General features: G+C 36.4%; 3 protein-coding genes and 1 non-coding gene across 5 annotated transcripts; 2 read left to right on the top strand and 2 right to left on the bottom strand.

The window, feature by feature from the left end:
• Positions 1-1,663: 1,663 nt before the first annotated feature.
• On the top strand, positions 1,664-2,815 carry LOC113763283 (carboxy-terminal domain RNA polymerase II polypeptide A small phosphatase 1-like). The gene has a single exon (XM_027307048.1). The coding sequence runs from the start codon at positions 1,711-1,713 to the stop codon at positions 2,590-2,592; it is 882 nt and encodes a 293-aa protein (XP_027162849.1). The 5' UTR covers positions 1,664-1,710; the 3' UTR covers positions 2,593-2,815.
• Positions 2,816-3,759: 944 nt separating this feature from the next.
• Positions 3,760-3,833, bottom strand: TRNAI-AAU. Its single transcript has one exon. It is a non-coding gene; the product is annotated as a tRNA-Ile (tRNA).
• Positions 3,834-5,631: 1,798 nt separating this feature from the next.
• Positions 5,632-10,661, top strand: LOC113762193. The gene is made up of 5 exons (XM_027305519.1): positions 5,632-5,910; positions 7,098-8,510; positions 8,820-9,020; positions 9,504-9,699; positions 10,185-10,661. Exons 1-5 carry the CDS (start codon positions 5,833-5,835, stop codon positions 10,361-10,363), a joined length of 2,067 nt encoding a protein of 688 aa, XP_027161320.1. The 5' UTR covers positions 5,632-5,832; the 3' UTR covers positions 10,364-10,661.
• Positions 10,662-11,227: 566 nt separating this feature from the next.
• LOC113762422 (BES1/BZR1 homolog protein 4-like) lies at positions 11,228-16,190 on the bottom strand. Of its 2 annotated transcripts, XM_027305871.1 has the most exons (3): positions 15,729-16,188; positions 11,586-12,343; positions 11,228-11,501 (listed from the first exon to the last, which is right to left on the bottom strand). In XM_027305871.1, the coding sequence occupies exons 1-3, from the start codon at positions 15,942-15,944 to the stop codon at positions 11,498-11,500; spliced, it is 978 nt and encodes a 325-aa protein (XP_027161672.1). In that variant the 5' UTR covers positions 15,945-16,188; the 3' UTR covers positions 11,228-11,497. The 2 variants fall into 2 exon arrangements, with proteins under 2 accessions (XP_027161672.1, XP_027161674.1); XM_027305873.1 differs by having other exon boundaries at positions 11,228-12,343; positions 15,729-16,190.
• Between the last annotated feature and the right edge of the window lie 2,990 nt (positions 16,191-19,180).

The following is a 19,180-nucleotide window of genomic DNA, read 5'->3' as shown; positions in this document are numbered from 1 at the left end:
TCCAATATTCTGCCATTTTCACACGGAGGCTATTCCTCCAGTGAGTGTTTTCCAACAGTATGGTTATTTAGAGGAATACCTGAAAAGCGTCTTAACTTTAGAGACAGAAGATATGTTTATTATTATGTTTCAGATTGGTTAATTTCTCGTTGGATCCAAGGCCTTAGGTTCAAAGCCAAATGGAATGATGTTTTTGCTCGTTCCACCTTGTGGAATATTTAGTTTGCGATGTTTTCCTTCCCTAATTCATGGAGCTCAGAAAGATTTGGCGGTTGCTTTAATGTTCGAAGTGGCAGGCAATGAGATGAACCCCCCCCCCCCCCCCCCCTCGACTTTTACTTTTTTCCACAACTCAGAAGAAAATTGCTTCACAATTAAGAACTTTACTTATTCTTAACTTTGTGTGCCTTTGCCTATAATAATGACTCGATTAGTTTGTGGCACATACCTCAAATTAGTTTCTCGACGTTCTACTTAACCAATATTGTATGGCACAGATGTTAAGGTGTTTGTGTAAGAATTGTGAAATTGTGCCAATGCCACTACTGTATAGAAACAAATTAACTTTTACTTTGTTGAGATTATTTTGTATTGAATGAGCTCGGTTCATAAAATATGGCTGAGTATTCAGGGTTTCATGGCTTGTGAGTGTTCACTGGGTTGGTTAATCAGAATGATTTTTTTTCTTTCTTTTTTTTTTTCTGTAGATTTTGATCTTTTTTCAGTGAGAAGTGTTGCATCAAACTGAACCTGAAACAAAATTAGAAAACTGAAACGTCCTGGGATCAGCAGCAGCAAGTCCAAAAGACCTTTTCCTACACTAATGCTTGGGCCTGGCCACAAAGTTCATGTTGTATGACTTGGGTAGTTTGGTTTGGCTCACTTGCGTCTCAAAGCCCAAAACATACTAATGTGCAGCACGTGTTGACACACTAACGTTTGTTCTTTTTAAGATTTTAACTTAATTAGCGTATAATTTAAGAGTAAATCTTATATACACTGATAATGTATACATTATCATTGTTGGATTCATGACATGTGTGCAAAAGTTGAATTTCAAATTCAAATTTTGCATAGTTATCATTTATTTGATACTGACAGTGTATACAATGTCGGTGTAAAAAAGATTAATCCATAATTTAAAGATGATAAGTGTCAACATATCCAGTGATGTTACACCTATTGTATAACATGAATGTTACACCCATTGTGTAACAGAAGATCTGTTGCTGCGAAAAAATAGTCATAAAACGTGTTAAGGAAATATTCTATTTCCTTCTTCTACTTCATCTATTTTTTTTTTTTAAACAACACTAGTCTATATCCAAAAGTTATCCATTCCCGGCAAATGATTTTGAACTAAGTACTTGACTCCTAGAGTACTAACATCTTATAATGTTCGAATGTAAATGTATTTAGTTCCTGCTCTTCTTTTCTCATCTCTTTTTTCCTTCATATTGTTTTGAAATTTGGATGGCTTCAGCCTGCTGTTTTGAGCAACGTACACGTACTTTTTTACTTTTATGCTTTTAGATATCCAATCAAACCTGGACTGGACGGACTAATTCGACCGTTGCAACGGCAAAATTTTAAAAACTCCCCACTCTATTCTCTCCTCGTTTCCCCATATACACCTTTCCCCCACTAAAAACCGCATCAATTAACCACTCTTCCTTTCCCCTTTCGTCTTGATTTCTGGATCCAACAAAAATGGTGTCCAAGATTGTGAAGAAAACCCCAACAAAGTCCATCAAAAGTCCTGGCCACCGTCACCACAGCCACCAACGCCGGAAAAAATCACCCGTAAAGAATGCCTCCGCCACTGCTTCAGTGGTGGTTGCTTCGATTAACAAATCCATTTACACTTGCCACCGCCGCCTCATCAAGATTTTCTCCAAATTAGCGTGCATTGCGACCCCAATTAAGAAGAAGAGCCCAAGAAAATGGGGGTATCAGTTACTTCAAAAGGGTTCTGAAGATCCCAAAAATAGCATCAGAAGGGCTCTGTTTGATGACGAAAAAAGTTCTGCGCTTCCACCACTGGTTTCGCCAGAGAAAAAGACTGTCTTTCTTGATTTGGACGAGACTTTGGTGCATTCCCAGCCGGGCCCTGCTCCAGAAAAGTATGATTTCATAGTTAGGCCGATGATAGATGGAGAAAGAGTGGATTTCTTCGTGTTAAAGAGGCCATTTGTGGAAGAATTTTTGGAGTTCCTGAGAAATAAATTTGAGATTGTGGTGTTCACAGCTGGAATTGAGGAGTATGCTTCCCAAGTGCTCGACAGAATTGATGGAAAGGGTTTGATTTCACACAGATTGTACCGAGATTCCTGCAAAGAACTGGATGGGAAGTTTGTGAAAGATTTGTCTGAGCTGGGAAGGGATTTGAAAAGGGTTGTGATTGTTGATGACAATCCGAATTCGTATGTTTTTCAGCCTGATAATGCCGTGCCGATTCTCCCGTTTATTGATGATCTTGGAGATGGGGAGCTGAAGAAGTTAATTCAGTTTTTTGAGAAGTTGGATGAAGTTGAGGACACTACAGATGCTGTCAAAAATTATGTAGTATCTCAATTCTCAGGAGGGACATGACAAAGAAGTAGAAATGTTAGTATTTATTTTTTCCATCTTAGTCTTTGTTTCCAGAGCATACGTTGTCGAACATATACTTCGTTCAACTGCATTAATTAAGAAACAGAACAGCAGAATAGCACAGTTTACAAACTCAGAATTTTAGTTTCACCTTAGACTTCTGTTTTCCTGTTCTTCAGAGTTTAGAGTTGAATTGCAAAAGCAGCTTCATTGTATAAGCGAATCTCCAAATTTTTAGTTTTACCTTAGACTTCTGTTTTCTACATCTTTTCCAAACCCTCTTTAGCTTAAAAAAAAAAACACTTTTCAGACTTCCGGCTGAAAGCCCATTTGCAACTTTTTGCTTTCTTTCCCTTTTTTTTTTTTTTTGCTCTCTCTCTCTCTCTCTCTCTCTTTAATTGGCAGTACAAAAAGCCTTCAACTTTACTGCCCAGAGTAAAAAAAAAAAATCGAATTAGCGAGTCCTTTTCTAGAAGAACAATACAACTGCATTAACGAGGAATTGAAGAAAAAGGTTCAACAGGAAGCAGAAAAATTCCATCTCAAAGCGAAAAAACGCTGGACAAAGGGAATTTTTTTTTCCCCAGAAAAAGGAAGAAATTCCAAAATTTGGTAGAAAAATACTACAACAACAACAACAAGGACAAGAATCGAAACAACCGGTTAATCACCAAAATGAAACAATTGGCAACCGAAATTCAATCGCAAGTGAAGACTTGGGAGGGCAACCGCAAGGCATTAGATTTGGAGAAGCAGAAGTCATCGATGGTGTCGCTGCGGCACCACCTGCATTTGGCGTTCAACGAGCACTCCGATCTTGACCCCACATCAGTGCAATCTCGGATGCTTCCGCGAGTCGAAGCTTTAGTGGACGACGTCGTTTCGGGGATTGGGGTGACAGATTTGGGGAAGATGAATAGGAGGAAAATAATGAAGGAAAGATGTAAGCTGGGGCGGAGCCGGAGGGCGGATTTAGACTTGTTGCTATTAGTATTAATTGACATTTTTGGGGATTTTATTATTTGGGTGCGGTGGGGGGCTTACAGATTTGAAGGCGATATCTGGGGAAATAGTCTAATAGATATAACGGGGTGGCTGGAAAAAAACAAAAGAAAGGGGTAAATAAGTAATTTCATATGAGGCAACGGAGGCCAAAAACAACCGTAGTGGCCCATGCAGGTCTCGAACCTGCGACCTTCGCGTTATTAGCACGACGCTCTAACCAACTGAGCTAATAGGCCGGTTGACGCTTTCTTGTGATTTAAAGCTTTACAAGACTTCTTGGCATATTAAGCCAAACCAAATACGGAACTAGTCTGAAACTGATAAAGCCGAATCTCGTAATCTATTATGAGGATTGAGAACTGTCCTTATTTAAGCAACAATAACGGTAAGGTCTTAGTACATTTTAGTTACAAGTAGATCAAACATTTTTGTGATTGAAATCCTTTTGTTTCAAAATGGTTTATGACATAGAGAAAGAAAGTAGATACAATGAGCTATCTTGTTCTTAAGATTTACGCACAATGAATTGATTTTTTTTTTTTTGGAAAGAAGGGAGGAAAATCATATTTGTTTGAACTAAGTTCCTCTTCCATGTGATGGAAATAGATTTCTTTGTTCTTTATGCTTTAGACTTCTTTTTTTTATTATTAGGAAGTTTGTTCTCTCTTTTTATTTTCCAGTTGCACAAGATCATATACAAACAGTAAAATAAAGGGTTAAGTACAGAAAACCCTTGCGAAACTATTACACTATTTGCATTTTGCATCTTAAATTATTTTAATAGGCACTTTACACCCATAGTCAACTAGAAAATAATAAGCAAATTTACTCTATCCAAATAATTGATGAAATGACTAATTTATTCTCCATTAAAAGCTTGTAAGTGGCAAAGTATCTTTTTGATAAAAAAAAAAAAAAAAGTTGTCACTTTAAATGAATTAATTTTCACTTATAATAAAATCTAATTGAAAACATATAACAATAAAATATATGATCACTTTGAATGACAATTAAAACAAAAGAAATAGGATTAAAAAAAAGAAGAAAGGGAATAAATTGAATTCAAGAATCTCAACAACCTTACATATTTCCAATTAGCCTAGGTTCAAAAAGATTGTTATCAAAGAAAAGTAAATAATTTATGTATTTTATTCAATTTTTTTGTGTCTAATATTTTGTTTACTAATATGTGGGTTTTAATTTGGGTTCAATATTGAAACTTTATTGCAATTATTGTGCTAAATTCATGTGAAATTTTTTGGATTCTGCTCCAATTTTATTCTTGTGAAGATATCAAGTGAAAATTTACTAATTATATGAAGTTATGCCATTATGATGCGTTGAAGAAAATTATGAAATACAAAATTAGTCTATATATATATGTATAAACAATTAGACTTTTTGATATAAAGTGAAAATTAGTCTATTTAAAGTAGCAAAATTCCCATCAAAATGGTATTTTTCTCATTTAAGATTATAGTTAATTTTCTTATTATTTTTTAGTTGTTGACTAAAGGTGTAAAGTGTCTATTAAAATACTTTAAGGTATAAAATACAACTAGTGTAATACTAGTTCGTGAAGATTTTATGCATTTAACCCTAAAATAAATGACTATGGACCATACTAGGTACCTATGGGACTACCACAATTTTAAAAGTACGATGCTTTTCAATCTCTATAATTTATTTTTCAAATAGTAGAATTATAATCCCAAATCATGAATTGTTTTCGATAATTGTCTCTAACAAATGTTATAATCCTCAACATCTCACTTTACTCTTTTATTTATTCATTGGAAAACATTCATACAGTCTATTTTAAAAGTCTTTTCAAAGTCAAAAACTAGAGCTGGTTTCACGAATTACCTGAAAATAGGGTTTCAAATGCAAAACTTGTCCGACTAAATTGAGAACCAACTCTAAATCCAAGGGACTAAAAAGTAATTTTCGCCCATAATAACTTCTTGTTACAAGAGGATTAGAAGAGTACAAGGACAAAAAACGTGTGCATCCTGAACGCCCACGCAAACGATCATAACATCCCAATCAAAATCCACGACAACACTTCATTCACTTATTTTACTCAAAATTACACGTTTTTCTCTCCTCCTTGTACCATCTTCTAATCGATCATTGAGTAATTTCCCAAATTTTTTGGCCAAAAATTTGATATTAAATTAGCAAAATTAAGAAAGGGCTAATCATAATATGTCAAACAGGTCTCAGTTTTGATCCATGGGGGACGGATATATTTCAGCTGAAAGAGGAACTGAGCACTTGGATTCTAGGGTTTTGGACCCTGATCCTGAATTGGTAACAACCCCTAAGGCCCTCAAGTTTTTAAAATTTTTCCTGTTGAATTATGAAGATGTATTATTTCTTGTTCAATTTATTCCAGTTTGTTGAGGTTTAGCTATTTTCTAGTGTTAAAGTTTAGTTTTTTGTTAAATTGATTGATATTTTAGGGACCCTTTTTGGAGTTATTAGTTCATCTGTAAGTATCACAGTTGAAGGTCGGAACCAAAATTCTGGGGGAGGAGGAAAAGATTATGATTTTTTTTTTAATTAGTTCTCTTACACTTATTTTTGTTTCTAATGTGGAGACGTATTGGATATTTAAGGCAACTCATTGTTCATGTTTTTTTCCAAATTTTGGGTTGTTTGTGACTAGGATCTTGGAAAAGTTGGATTGTCACAGAAAAGTATAGTTTGGATTGGATGGGTTTTAATAGTATTGGAGAATTTACTGAAAAGGAAGATTAAAACGATAATGAAGACGGTCCAAATCAAAGTTTTTTTATTTTGTATTTTTATAACTTAAAATAGCAGTGTCTGAAGAGCTTTTTAGGTTAGATACTGTTTGGATTATACATGTGTTGGTGGTTGAGTTAGTGCTTTCTTGACCGGTTTGAGAAATGGCACTTCTCAGAGTTGATATCTGACTAGAGATGTTTTTAAAACAAAATTTATGTTGTTCCGTTCTTTTTGCATGTTCTAGAATTTGCATTGTTTGCATTATACATAAGAATGTGAAACTGCCAATAAGAGAGTGAGTGGGGCATACTTTGCTTATGGAGGCTCCAAGTGTTTCAGAAATCACATTTCAAATGAAAGGAATTAAGCCTGTTTGAGGTTGCTTTTTTACCTTCATTGCAACAGAGGACCAGACCGATGGAATATCGATTCATATTGGTTTCTTTGCCTTGTTATTGCAGCACTTGATCACAGCTATAATCTGCTTTCAACTTTGTTCGATGTTGAAGAAGTAATATTCACTTTGTAATGCATTAAATTCCCATTCTTGTGATATGCTCTGTTCAAGTAATCTCTTAGTCTCTTTATTGTTTCTTGGCACCTATTAAATTGGGTCTTTCAGAACAAGCGTAGGTGTTCACATTATGTTTTAGATGGTCAAATTCATACCTTTGCAAGCAGTCCATAATTTGTTGATCAGCAACCTCATTTTTTTTTTGTTTTTGGTGTTTCTATTCTGATTATAGGGTTCTGAGAGACCTTGGAAGCACGTAGAGCTTTTCAATCAAAAGTATATGGCTAGAAGCCTTAGCCAGAAAATGGCTGAACCTGCATCGGAATCACTTACATACACAAGAGATGAAGTTGTGGAAAAGAGAAGTTTGAAGAGTGGAGAAATTTCCCAATCTGAAGAGTTTGTTGCTAAATTATCACTTCAAACCACAGGAGAGGAGAGGGATGACAATAATGATCTCACAAGAATACAAAGTAAACCAGAAAGATATGGAATGGAGCCACATGAGTCTGTGATAGAAAATACTACAAAGAGAGCTTTTCTCAACCACCAAGGGGCTAAAAGTGAAGAATATGGTTATAAAGCACAGTTAGCAAACACAGAGGTTAGTAATGGTACTAATGGATATCTGCGCCAACAAATGGCTAAGCATGTGGAGAATGATATCAACCTACCTGACTGTACACAGGATGGAAATGGTGAGAAGGAAGATTTTAAATTCCAGCAGATAACTAGACGTGATAAATCTGATGCTTATTCTTCCGAATACATAGAAGAGATTGGCAAGAATACCAAATCTGTATACCCACAACCAGACAACACAGAAGCTGGTGATGAAAATTCGCCCTCAAATGCTGGAGTGCAAAGTAATCAGAGTCTAGATTCAGATGTAGGCCCTCAGAAAGGAAGGTACTTCTATTACGATACACCTCTTTTTGGAGAAACCGGATCTTGGATTCCTGTTTCTATTCCACCAATGTCAGAAAGTGAGCATGACGAGTGGAGCAGAGGTTTTAGCTTAAACGGAGGGTACCTTCCGGAAGGGGATATGGGCTGGAGTGGGTTGGTAGGTGAAGACAAGGAATTGACCATGTGGGATGTGGTATTGGAAATGTTACTTGTGGCACGAGGGAAGGTCAGTTCCATGGCTTCTGGTGATATTGATACAATTTCATGGATATCTGGTCACCTAATTGAGCAAGCATGGAAAGAGATGGCTGAGACTCTCACAGAAGCTAACTTCGGTAACGCCCAAGAAATTCTTGAATCAGACCCACCAAAATGGTTGCCTGACAGTGCAGCTTCATCTTGCATGTTATGCAATGTGAAATTTCATCCAATTATGTGCACCAGGCATCATTGTCGGTTCTGTGGAGGTATATTCTGTGGAGAGTGCACGAAAGGAAGGAGCTTGTTGCCAGAAAAGTTTCGCACTGGGGATCCGCAACGGGTTTGTGATGTTTGTTTCGTTCGTCTTGAGTCGGTCCAGCCATTCTTGATGGATCAAGTAAGCCATGCTGCACAGTTGCCAACACATGATCTGACTGACCTGAGTACATTAAGATCCTGGGTAAATTTTCCATGGGGCCAGTCAATGGAGTACGAGATCTACAAGGCCACAAATACCATTCGGGGTTATACTAAGGTATGGAGCTGGTTCAATTTTACTCTTAACTTTCTATAAACCTGCAGGTTAGGCCACAACATTGCGGTTAAAGACTCCTTGTGCGGACTCTATTTTCTAGACACTTATTGCTTGGGTTCTCAGCTTTTATAGTTCCTATTGTGCATTCACTATCTTATTGGGTGACATTTTGTCTCATGGACTCAGTAATTTTATAAGGGAAACCTCTGTAATTTCTTCTCTGTAAAAGCATGTGAATTATGTTGTTTTGGTTTCCTGAATGCTTTTTATGGACCTTGTCAAGAATCTCATACATGTATGACTGCTCAGGTTGGTTCTCTGGCACCTGAAAAGAAAATTCCAGAAGCTATTCTACGAGATGCCAAAGGGCTAGCCATACTCACTGTTGTCAAAGTAGGAATGATGGTTACATACAATGTTGGAACTGGATTGGTGGTTGCTCGAAGGGAAGATGGTTCATGGTCTCCACCCTCTGCCATATCTACCTTTGGTGTGGGCTGGGGTGCTCAGGTATCTAAATTTTCTTTCTTAGCCAAGCAAGCAAAGCATTCATTATAATAATGCCATTGTCTGTTTCACTGTAATCCTTGTGTAACTAAATTCCTCAGTAATGATCTTCACACAACGATGCCAAGGCGTGTCCTCCCCCTCCCCCCCACAAAAAAAAAAAAAAAAGAAATTAAAAGTCAGTTCTGTTTATGGTTGTTGCACCAAACTATGGAAAAGCAAATGTAAAAAGATAAAAAGTTATCTGAAACTTGTGCATTTTCCCTTACCACTTCTATATCTCAGGGGAGTCCATGCGCAATTTAGAGGACAAGAATAACAATGTTTTTGTGATCTTGGAGTAACTTATTTTTTAGCCTCATTTTTTCTAAGTGAACAACCCAATTAACACATTTTCAGTTTGAACATGATTTTCTTTCTTCAAGGTCTGATGAATGAAATCATACCAGATACCATGCTGACCTCTTGTTATGTATGTGGTCATAGGCTGGAGGAGAATTGACTGACTTCATTATAGTGCTGAGAACTAATTCTGCTGTGAAGACCTTCAGTAGTAGTACACATCTATCAGTTGGAGCTGGTCTAAGTGCTGCATTTGGAATCATTGGACGCACTGCAGAAGCAGATGTGCGAGCTGGTGCTGGTTGCTATGCAGCTTGTTATACATATAGCTGCAGTAAAGGTTATTTTTCCTTTCAAGACCCCTTATTTGTTATAGAGAAATTTTGCAATTTGAGTATTGAGGTTTCTTTTTTTTCAAATCATTTGCTTATGCTTAACTAATGGGGAAAGGGGGGATAAAACTAAAGGAGAAAGGAAAGAATTGCTGTTGCCTGCTTTTATGTGTATTTTGCATTAATTGCCGCAGGGTCAAAACATTGCAAGTATTGCCTAGCCATTGTTCTTCAACATTTAAATTGGAAATCTTCTATATTTAAATGGATGATTTGGTTAGTTGAAGAACTGCTAGGGTCTGAATGTGAAGATAGATTTAACAGTATTCAGCTAGGCAATTCTCTAACCTAGAAAAAAAAATCATATTATGCTTGTTATTATAGTGTATAAATGTATGTAGCCCTTGAAGTGTAGGTGGTTTACTTTTTAAAGTCTTAAGAGTCAATTTCTGACATCCTGCCTCGTGCAAAATCTATGTTGTCAACCAAGCAGGTGCTTTTGTTGGATGTTCCCTTGAAGGGAGCGTTGTCACAACCCGTGCCCGAGAAAATTCGAGATTTTATGGTAGCCAGTTACTAAAGGCATCTGACATACTTATTGGATCGTTGCCAAGGCCACCTGCAGCAGCCATGCTCTACCGTGCACTGGGAGATCTATACCAGAAGCTTTAAGGGCTACCATTACAGTTTCGAAATGTATAGTGTCCTTTGCATTCAAGGTTCAGGAGCTGAAGTTCGTGTCTCTTGAATTACTATCAACCACTTTTATTCCTTCGTATACGAACAGTTAATTCCCACAATTCTTTTGCCAATGTAAATAGCTGCCTAATGGTGTACAGTATTGATTAAACTAAAGGAATATGTGCTATATCTGACAAAAGCGAGGGAAGCTCCCTTGTCAGATTTACATTGATGGTCATATTGAGAAAAAGGAAAAAAGGAAACTGGTGCACTTTGTTCTTCTTTGAAATGCATTAGTATTTGCTTCGTTGCAATTCGCAGCTTTAACACAAGGAATGGAATGGACGCCTTGGGCAGACCTGAGGTCTTTAAGTAACGTGCTGAAGTGTTGAATTCACATGGCACACTTCTAGACTAGTTGGTTTAGAAATTATCTTAAAGCAAGAGTCCTGCTCTTTGAAGAGTATAAACAAGTCCCAAAAAAAAAAAAAATCCACCCAAGTTGCATTTATGAAAAGGTGCAAAAATGATAAAGGACCTCTGCCTAGCTTGATAATATATTAAATTTCATGAAGAGGTTACCATCTGCTTCTACTTGGTTGTTCTGTATCTAATTGAAAAAAGGCGACAGAAAAAGCAACAGTGATCTATCAACTTTCAAGCTACACACGTCAGGAAGTAACAACAGGTAGACACGAAACTTGTCAATAGTCAGAACTCAGTTACCACAATAGTCGTCTTTCACATTCAAGCCGATTCCAGTTACAAACTATAATCACATGTAACGAGTGTTTGTATAGGCTGCAGATGGCGAAAAACTGCCGTAAAATGAAAAAAGAATGTGCAAAAAGGGAAGAAAAATGGGTGGAAAAAGTTCAAGAGCCACTCATGGAATATCTATTTATACTGAGCTTTACTATCTAAGATAGTGAAAAAGATCTAAAAAAATAAATGGAAAAAAAAAAGAATATTTCCGCTATTCTACATTATAACATCACTGATTCCACCAATTAATAATCCTTCAGAAGTATTGACACAGATAATCACTTCATCTTTGCTAAAAGGACATCAGCTCATGCACACATACTGACAGATTGATATTCTGTTCCGCATAAAACTCACTCCCTATCTGCAACATCAAAACAATTTGTTAACATGTCACATGAAATTTATGTGATACGCTGCCACAGTTGAACAATCTTGTACCACTTACCTGGTTTTAGAGTTCCCTAAGGTAAGCTCAAGATCATCGGATACGAATTCCTCATGTATCCTCTCCCCTTCCCACGGCTTGACCAGTCCCTTGGTACTGTTGCCAAATGCAAACTCAGCAGAAACAGCATCAGCCATGGGGACATCAGCAGTTTGATCAAAACCAGCTGCAATAGCTGGGGAGCATGCTCCGCTCTGCCCTGGAGTCCACATGCGGGATCCTCCATTTGAAAGTGGCTCTTTGATGCCAAATGGATTTGATGCAACAAGGCTGAAGGTTGGAGATGAAGGCCCATCTTGGGGAGTTTGAACACCAGACAGCCACCCTGAATCAGGGGGAGTCTGACGACCGGGACTGGGGGGGGTAGATGAGGGTAAGAAGGCGTATTGCTGTCCCCACACTGAACCACCTATTTGTTCATTCCAATTATCTTTCATCCGTGGGGTCCGGGCAGTAGGAGAACTCAAAGGAGGGGTGACTGGAGCGCTTATAGAGCCACTGGGGATGTAAAGATGGTGTGGGAGCTTGGATGAAGCAGGTGATGAGCCGGATGATAAATTTTTAAGCCAAGGTATGAGGGAATTAGCATCAGCACTACCATTTGCATTGGCAGCATAATGGGATGAAACAGGGCTTGGGAAGGATGATGACGAAGGACTTGGGTTGTATGATACGCCAGGACTTGGTTGGTATGATGAGCAAGGGCTCATTGTTGCAGAACCACCAATAATATCCATGCGTTCAGCAGGCTTGCATCCCTGCAAAGGAATAGAGATCATAAGCTCAAAAAGGTAGGAAAAAAATCTCTGGTATCAGCAAGGTTCCAAAATGCAGTCACTAATGCATGCCTAGAATCTAAGGATCTATTGCAAGCAGACATGAATACTTCTTTAGCGTGGAGGTAACTTGATGTAACACATCCTGATTTCTATGTCATGATCAAGACTTTCATAACTCGCAACAAGTTTAACATGTTTGTTGTAGGAAGGATGCCCCCTAATAAGATGTAGATTATGGATGCAAGGCATTTTAAGACCACCATTGAAGGATACACAGTGAAACATTTAATAGTTAGTTACTGAAAGAATAGAACTATAGAACACAGATGAGGAAAAATAGGAGACTAAGCTGTCTCTAGAGCATTCCAACATGCATTACGTTGGTCCATAATATGGCTATCTACACTGAATTCTCCATGAGATATCTAACACCAACCACACAAGGAGTTTTGGACTAAATATACTTGGATATTACCTGTTAGCTTATCCCTTAATTAATCTGAACTAGAAACCCAAAATGTTAGCGCAACAATCCAACTTCAATTTCTGGAAATTGCGCCCCTTGACGAGTTAGCTATTGTTTGCATCATATAATCGAATGTAATTCACACTATTTTAATAAACCCATAACCAATCAGCCATATTATGTAAGCATGATCAATTTGATTGGACCAGTAAAAATATACGAACAAATCCTTGGAAAAAAAAGAATAACTACCCGAACACCCAAAAAAAAAAAATCCAAGATTGGTTCTATGTATTTGCTGAGAATTTTCTGCATTTGTTTTCCTTTTCTGCCAAAACAATCTTTCAGCAAGTAGAATGGAACTTATTAAGATAAAACTCCAAAAATAGTTCGGTCATCATAAAACCAACAAAGTCATGGGAACCAAAGCAAACAACGTTGGTTATTTTTGGATTTATATTGACTTTCGTAGATATTTCTGCACCTAATAAGATCAATCAAAATTTTGGACCCAACAAATTTTGAATTAGAAGGTCAAAGTAAGGACCTCATCCATGGGAAGATCAGTTGGTTTTCAAGATATTTTACGTACCAAATCCTCAGATGTCATTTTCAGCATATATTTAAAATCCAATTTCGCTTCCAAAAACAATATTATCATCTATACATCCGCATGTCCAATCTAAGCCCTTCTCTTTTACCTTACAAAATCAAAATCACTTATCTTTTTTTTTTTTTTCAATTTCTATTGCCTTTAAAAAATCAAAAATTAAATCATGCCACAAATTTCAATGCTGGTGACCAACAAAATCAGTATTATCTAAAATGGTGGACCAAGAATTTGTACGCACCCCAGATCCACAAAGGCGATTCTAAAGCATATCATGATGGAACCCCAAATATAAGAAAGATACCTGTCCCCCCCTCACCCCTTTCCCCTCTCCTCCAACCCAAAAAGTCTCTTTACCAAAAGACAGAGAAACATACAAATCACCATCATAGCAATGTCAACTGCATCGTTAGACAATTCCCTCCCCTTCCCCCAACCTACAAGGGGAAAAAAACAGAAAAAGGAAAGAACACCCAGCACAGTAAACCCCAATAACTCAAACAGCCATGACTGAACTGGACCACAGCTCCTCTTCATCCAATCCCACTTTATTCAGCAACTGTACAAAAATCCTCCACGTTTTTTTCTGTGTATGACCCGGGGTGGAGAACTTGAAAATGATATCCCAATTTCCTTGCCAGCTCAAATGAGAAGGTTGGATAACTAGCTCTGCTGACTTTTTACAAGGTTAAAACCACACGCTCTACAGCCTTGTTCAAAATCATCGCTGGCTCACTGCATGTAATTATCATAAAGTTTCTCATATCTACTTTCCCCATCTATCTCATGTTACTCCTACAGGCTACAACTACTATACCAATTTTGAAACCAACCCAAAAAGATAAACAAACAAAACTAGAAAAAGTGAGCAAACACTTTAGGCCCACAATTGACAATCAACACACCCCACCTCCACCGCAAAACCCAACAAGCCCACGCTTCCTTTGAGTAAGAAGAAAAAGGTGTTAAACCCGGGAATCTAGGAAGAGGATAGAACCCAGACAAACCTGAAAAAGAAATTTTTTTATAAAAAAGAGAGAGATTTACCAAGTAAATTAAAAAGGGAAAAAAAAAACCCAGTTTGGCGTAAACCCCATTTCATGATTTAGAGTCCAGTAAGGAGCCTTTGCTCCAAAATTGTACAGTTTTTAATGATATAAAATTTCTATCGTTTCGAAAAAAAAAAAAGATTTAGAGTCCAGTAAGTGCTACACCATTGGTTGTACTCTTCCTCTGAAAAGGTATACTCGTCCTAATCAAGTACCACCAGTAGTGAAAATATTGTATGAATTTTACATGCCTAAAATGCCCTTTTGAAATATGAAAATTTCATAAAAGAATAAAAATGTAAGCCACCGTCAAAGGTGAAATCTAACCACAGTAGATCTAAGCTGCAACTCGCAGACAAGTACAGGTGGAAATTTGACGGATGCCCTGACGTTTGGGTAGCTGAATTGACTAAACTACCCATATTAGTAAATTTAATTTACCTCTACAAACATGAACTTATCCCCATTTTCAAGAGGCTATTTTTGTCTAAGAGTGAATTCTCCAGGTGGGATGTCCAGAAACCTTCCCCTGACGATCAGACTGCATAGATTGAATCTAAGACGTTGTCTTTTCACCATCTTCTCTTTCATATTTTTTATTGTTTTTCGGGCTCAGCTAAAAAAATTCCAATAAGAAAAAAAGAGAGAATCTTTTGAGCTTCGAGCTTTTAATCTGCGGTGGTTAAAATTTGCAGTCTGAACGTGATCTACTTTCTTCCCAACTGCAAATTTTACAGACGGTTAATTTAAGTCATCTTTACCACTTTTTTTTTTTTTTTTTTTGTCAAAAGTCATCTTTACCACTTGAATAGCATTTTTATTAAAAAAAATAATATAGAAAAAGACTAATCTCCAACGCTACCATGCTAACGTGCGCTGAAAGCAAGTGGAGCGCAATTTAGCAGTCGGCATCCGGACAACTATATAGCAAAAGCAGTTCACTGGCTCAATCAACAGCTCAATAATGAACCGGTAAACCATGCTAACATGAGCTGAACGCACCCGGCGCTCTTTAGCACCCATTCAGTCTTCACTTCCAATAATGGCTACCTGGCTACTAACGTTCATTTTTAAAAAAAAAAAATCATAAAATACTTGAAAGTATTGTTTGAAGATTAAAAAGTGTTTTCAAGGGAAAAAAAACAATAGAATCAAATTCCAGATCGACGGACGATTGGAAACTTACGACATCACCGGCGAAGAATTTTTTCTTTTTTTGAATAGGATAAGTCGTCTAACCTTTCTGTAAGTGGTGCCGTCTTCTTCAACGACCCAACCGGCTTCATTACAGAGAGCTTTCAAGACTTCGTTATTATCGCAATGCTTGGGGAGCTTATAATTCCCGTACATCCTCAGTCCGGCGAAGATCTTGGCGGCGATCGCCCTCCGCCGCCGCTCTCTCCGCTTGTTGTTCTCTCTTTCCTTCCATGTCGGAAGCCTCGTCCCCGACGTCATCTAATGAAAAGGAAAAAAAAACAGATACGACGCCGTCTATCAACCAACTCCCACCCAGCTCCACCGGAAAATTGACAAAAAAGCACCGGTTGAACCGGGTTGGATTTATTTCGGCCGGTCTAATTGGACCGGGTTGGGTTTTCAATGAGTGAAATGATGAGATGAGAGTCGAAATAAATGAACGAGGACGGAGGATTTGAGGGGTTTAGAAGACGAGCGAGCTAAATATTGGGGTATGGGTGGGAATTTGCCACTGGGATTGTAAAGAATTTACGAGATGTGCCATTCATGGATTATTTTAATTCCGATGAAGACCTGGAAATGCGGGTCGTGCACGTGTTTAGTCTTTTGTAATACAGAGAGAGGAGATTGTCAATTGCAGCAGTTGCTGGGAAAGTCTGTGAAAACGTGGGATGATGCGGTTTTATACACGGCAGCGTTCTAGCTAAGGTTTCTTATTTATTTATTTACTTTTTAATATAAATAGGAGATTTCAAATCCAAAATCTCTTATTCAAGTCCTTTCGAATCATTCAATCTACCCCATTTTTTTTCAATTAAGATTCTGTTGCTTCATTTTGATCTAATATTATATTTTATTACTCTCTTGTTCTACTTTTTAATTTTGTTTAAACACTCTCCTTTAATATTATAGTTTCCCTAGAAAAATTGAAAAAAGTTTAGGTGAAATAGACTTTGATTAGATATTTAATGTTATTTATGAATGGACTAAGAGCTTGAAAATAATTTGAATGAACACAAATTTGACTGCAATGCTATATAGCATTGTCGAAAACCAATTAGCATTCACTATTGTGACACCTTATAACGAACAGGTATGACATTGGTCTTTTCAAACCTTCGTCCCTTGATTTTTGACGCTAATCAATATTATTGATATCAAACAGTTCGATATTTAAGGATTTACTAAATGAATACATGCTATGCTATTAAAATAAAGGGAAATTATCTTTATTTCTCAAGCATTATGCATCAAGGAATTTAGAGATATTCTATATAGATTGAAGATTGTTTTCAAAAAATTGCAGAATGATATTGTATTGCTTTTTATAATGTGATATATGTGAGTTTAAAAATATAACAAGGTGATTAGAAAACATATTTACGATGCACAATAAAAAAATTTTGCCAAAATATTTAGAAAAGGTTTTGAAAATGTTATAAATACATAATAAATGGATAGGAAGAATTCAATCGTATTCTTGAATTTGAAAGTCTTAGGGTAACAAATTTTTTCAAATAATATTTCACTTGTATTATAAACACAATTTTCAACTCAACTTTTTATATTCTCAACTTCTCTTTATTTTACATACATCACATCATAAAAAATACTATAGTAATTATCTCAAATAATACAGCGTCCAAACTCGCGAGATTTGACTGACTAGATTTCTAAGTTAGAGCTTTGAACAGTAAAGAAATTTATAGTTTTTCTTTATAAGAATGGTAAGACCTCTAAAAACACACACACACACACACACATATATATATATATATAAGGACCTCTAGGATTAGTTTTAGTAGTATAATTGAGTCTTCAATTTAAATAGTGTGTCCACTCCAAATGTGAAAACAAAAACATGCCGGTGGTAAACAAAAACACTAGCCAACTTTTATGCTAGCACGGGAAGGGATGAGGATGGAAGAAAGGTCAAAATCGTTTTGAAAAAAAATCAAGCTTTGTTGAGAAAAAGATGAAAATGACTCGCCATTTAATGCATCGAATGGTCAATCTATCAAAGAGTTTAGGGAGTGTAAACTTTTGACTTTTGGCGTTCTTCTCCTTTCCACAGCAAGAAACAGCTACAAGAAATTGAGTAAAAATTGTTGAAAACTTTTAACCGGACAATGAGATGAGCAATTTGCGTTGCCAAACGAATATATTAAACTAATACCGTTAATATCTCATTTTCAACCAATGAAATAAACTTATCTCAATTTTTAATAAAGTAAAAAAGAAACACCCTTTTTCAAGGTAATTTTGTAGTGCTATCTTTCATTAATTTAAAAATATCCTTTTGCATTTTTTTTTGTTTGCAAACTTGACACTCCCTTTTGCTCAACCTAACCATAAAAGATATAGGTTGAGAAAATGTTATTTTAGTTGTTATACTTAACAAAAATACAATCATCAGGGTTGATCTAATCGTCAATAAAGACTTTTAGAGTTTTTTCTGTTATCAGATTCAAAAATGAGATATATATTGTAATACTTTTTTTTTTTTTTTGAGGAACATAGAACCGAATTGACTAGTGTTTTTTTAAATACCCTTTGACAGTCCAAACTTGCTAGTATTATCAAACTATAATACCTCTGACGATGCTAAATTTTAGCATAATTTACTTTCACTCTTTAGTCCAAAAGCTCCAGAATACTAAAACGAGAAGGAATTCGTCAAGAAAAAAAAAAAAAAGGAGCAGCATGGGAATTCGTCAAAAAGGCCGGAATTCGTCAGGAAAAGGAAAGAGAGCAGCGTTTGACTAGGTTCGGTGCGTGGGACCCAGATCCCAAGTGTCATTATCCATAACTCGACCGCTATTGCACGTGCGTCGCGGGAGACAAATTAGACTGGATTTTATTTGAGTAAATTACACCAACCCCTTGTAGTTATACTTTTGTCTCACTTTGCCCTCTAGTTGTCTTTCTCATCACTTTACCCTTTGTTAGACCTTGCGCTTTTTTTTTTCTTGTTTTCTTTCTTTCAAAATATAGCATAAATTAATTTTTTTTCCATTCACTATATGGGATAATAAAATAAATAAAAAACATTTGGTTCAAAAAACAAGGAATCAAGATTACCATTGAAGGCATAGTCAATAGAATATTGAATAATTATAATTAGTGCAAAATGATGTACATAGCTTATGATCATTTAGTTATTCATAGTACAAGATTTTAAAAACAAAAAAAAAAAAAATTGCATCAAAGAACTGATTCCAAGTATGCAAAGGCAAACAAGTATAAGTATGGCAACCTCCCTCCATCACCCCGCCATTGCCTACAAATTCTCCCGTCCCCCGTCCCGCTTTCCCCGCGGGTGTCCTCATTAGGCTAATAAAAATTTGTTATATAATTTTATTATAGTTAAATTTTAGCAAATAATCAAGTACACATAATCAAATTATTATTTATTGTAATTTTACAATTGAAACTTATAAAAACAATCAAACAAAAGTTATTTGAATACAATCCAACATGATGAAATAAATACA

Source organism: Coffea eugenioides, chromosome 2, assembly GCF_003713205.1.
Source record: "Coffea eugenioides isolate CCC68of chromosome 2, Ceug_1.0, whole genome shotgun sequence".
Taxonomy (NCBI): Eukaryota; Viridiplantae; Streptophyta; class Magnoliopsida; order Gentianales; family Rubiaceae; genus Coffea; species Coffea eugenioides.
Note: the sequence above shows the minus strand (reverse complement) of the source record. Positions and strands in the feature narration are given on the sequence as shown.

What these genes read in the sequence shown, in the direction of transcription:
- LOC113763283 (XM_027307048.1), top strand. Translation starts at nt 1,711, where the DNA reads ATGGTGTCCAAGATTGTGAAGAAAACCCCAACAAAGTCCATCAAAAGT.
- LOC113762193 (XM_027305519.1), top strand. Translation starts at nt 5,833, where the DNA reads ATGGGGGACGGATATATTTCAGCTGAAAGAGGAACTGAGCACTTGGAT. An exon ending in CCATTCGGGGTTATACTAAG is followed by an intron (nt 8,511 to 8,819) that starts GTATGGAGCTGG and finishes ATGACTGCTCAG; the next exon opens with GTTGGTTCTCTGGCACCTGA. An exon ending in GTGTGGGCTGGGGTGCTCAG is followed by an intron (nt 9,021 to 9,503) that starts GTATCTAAATTT and finishes ATGTGGTCATAG; the next exon opens with GCTGGAGGAGAATTGACTGA.
- LOC113762422 (XM_027305873.1), bottom strand. Translation starts at nt 15,944, where the DNA reads ATGACGTCGGGGACGAGGCTTCCGACATGGAAGGAAAGAGAGAACAAC. An exon ending in ACGGCACCACTTACAGAAAG is followed by an intron (nt 12,344 to 15,728) that starts GTTAGACGACTT and finishes ATTCCTTTGCAG; the next exon opens with GGATGCAAGCCTGCTGAACG.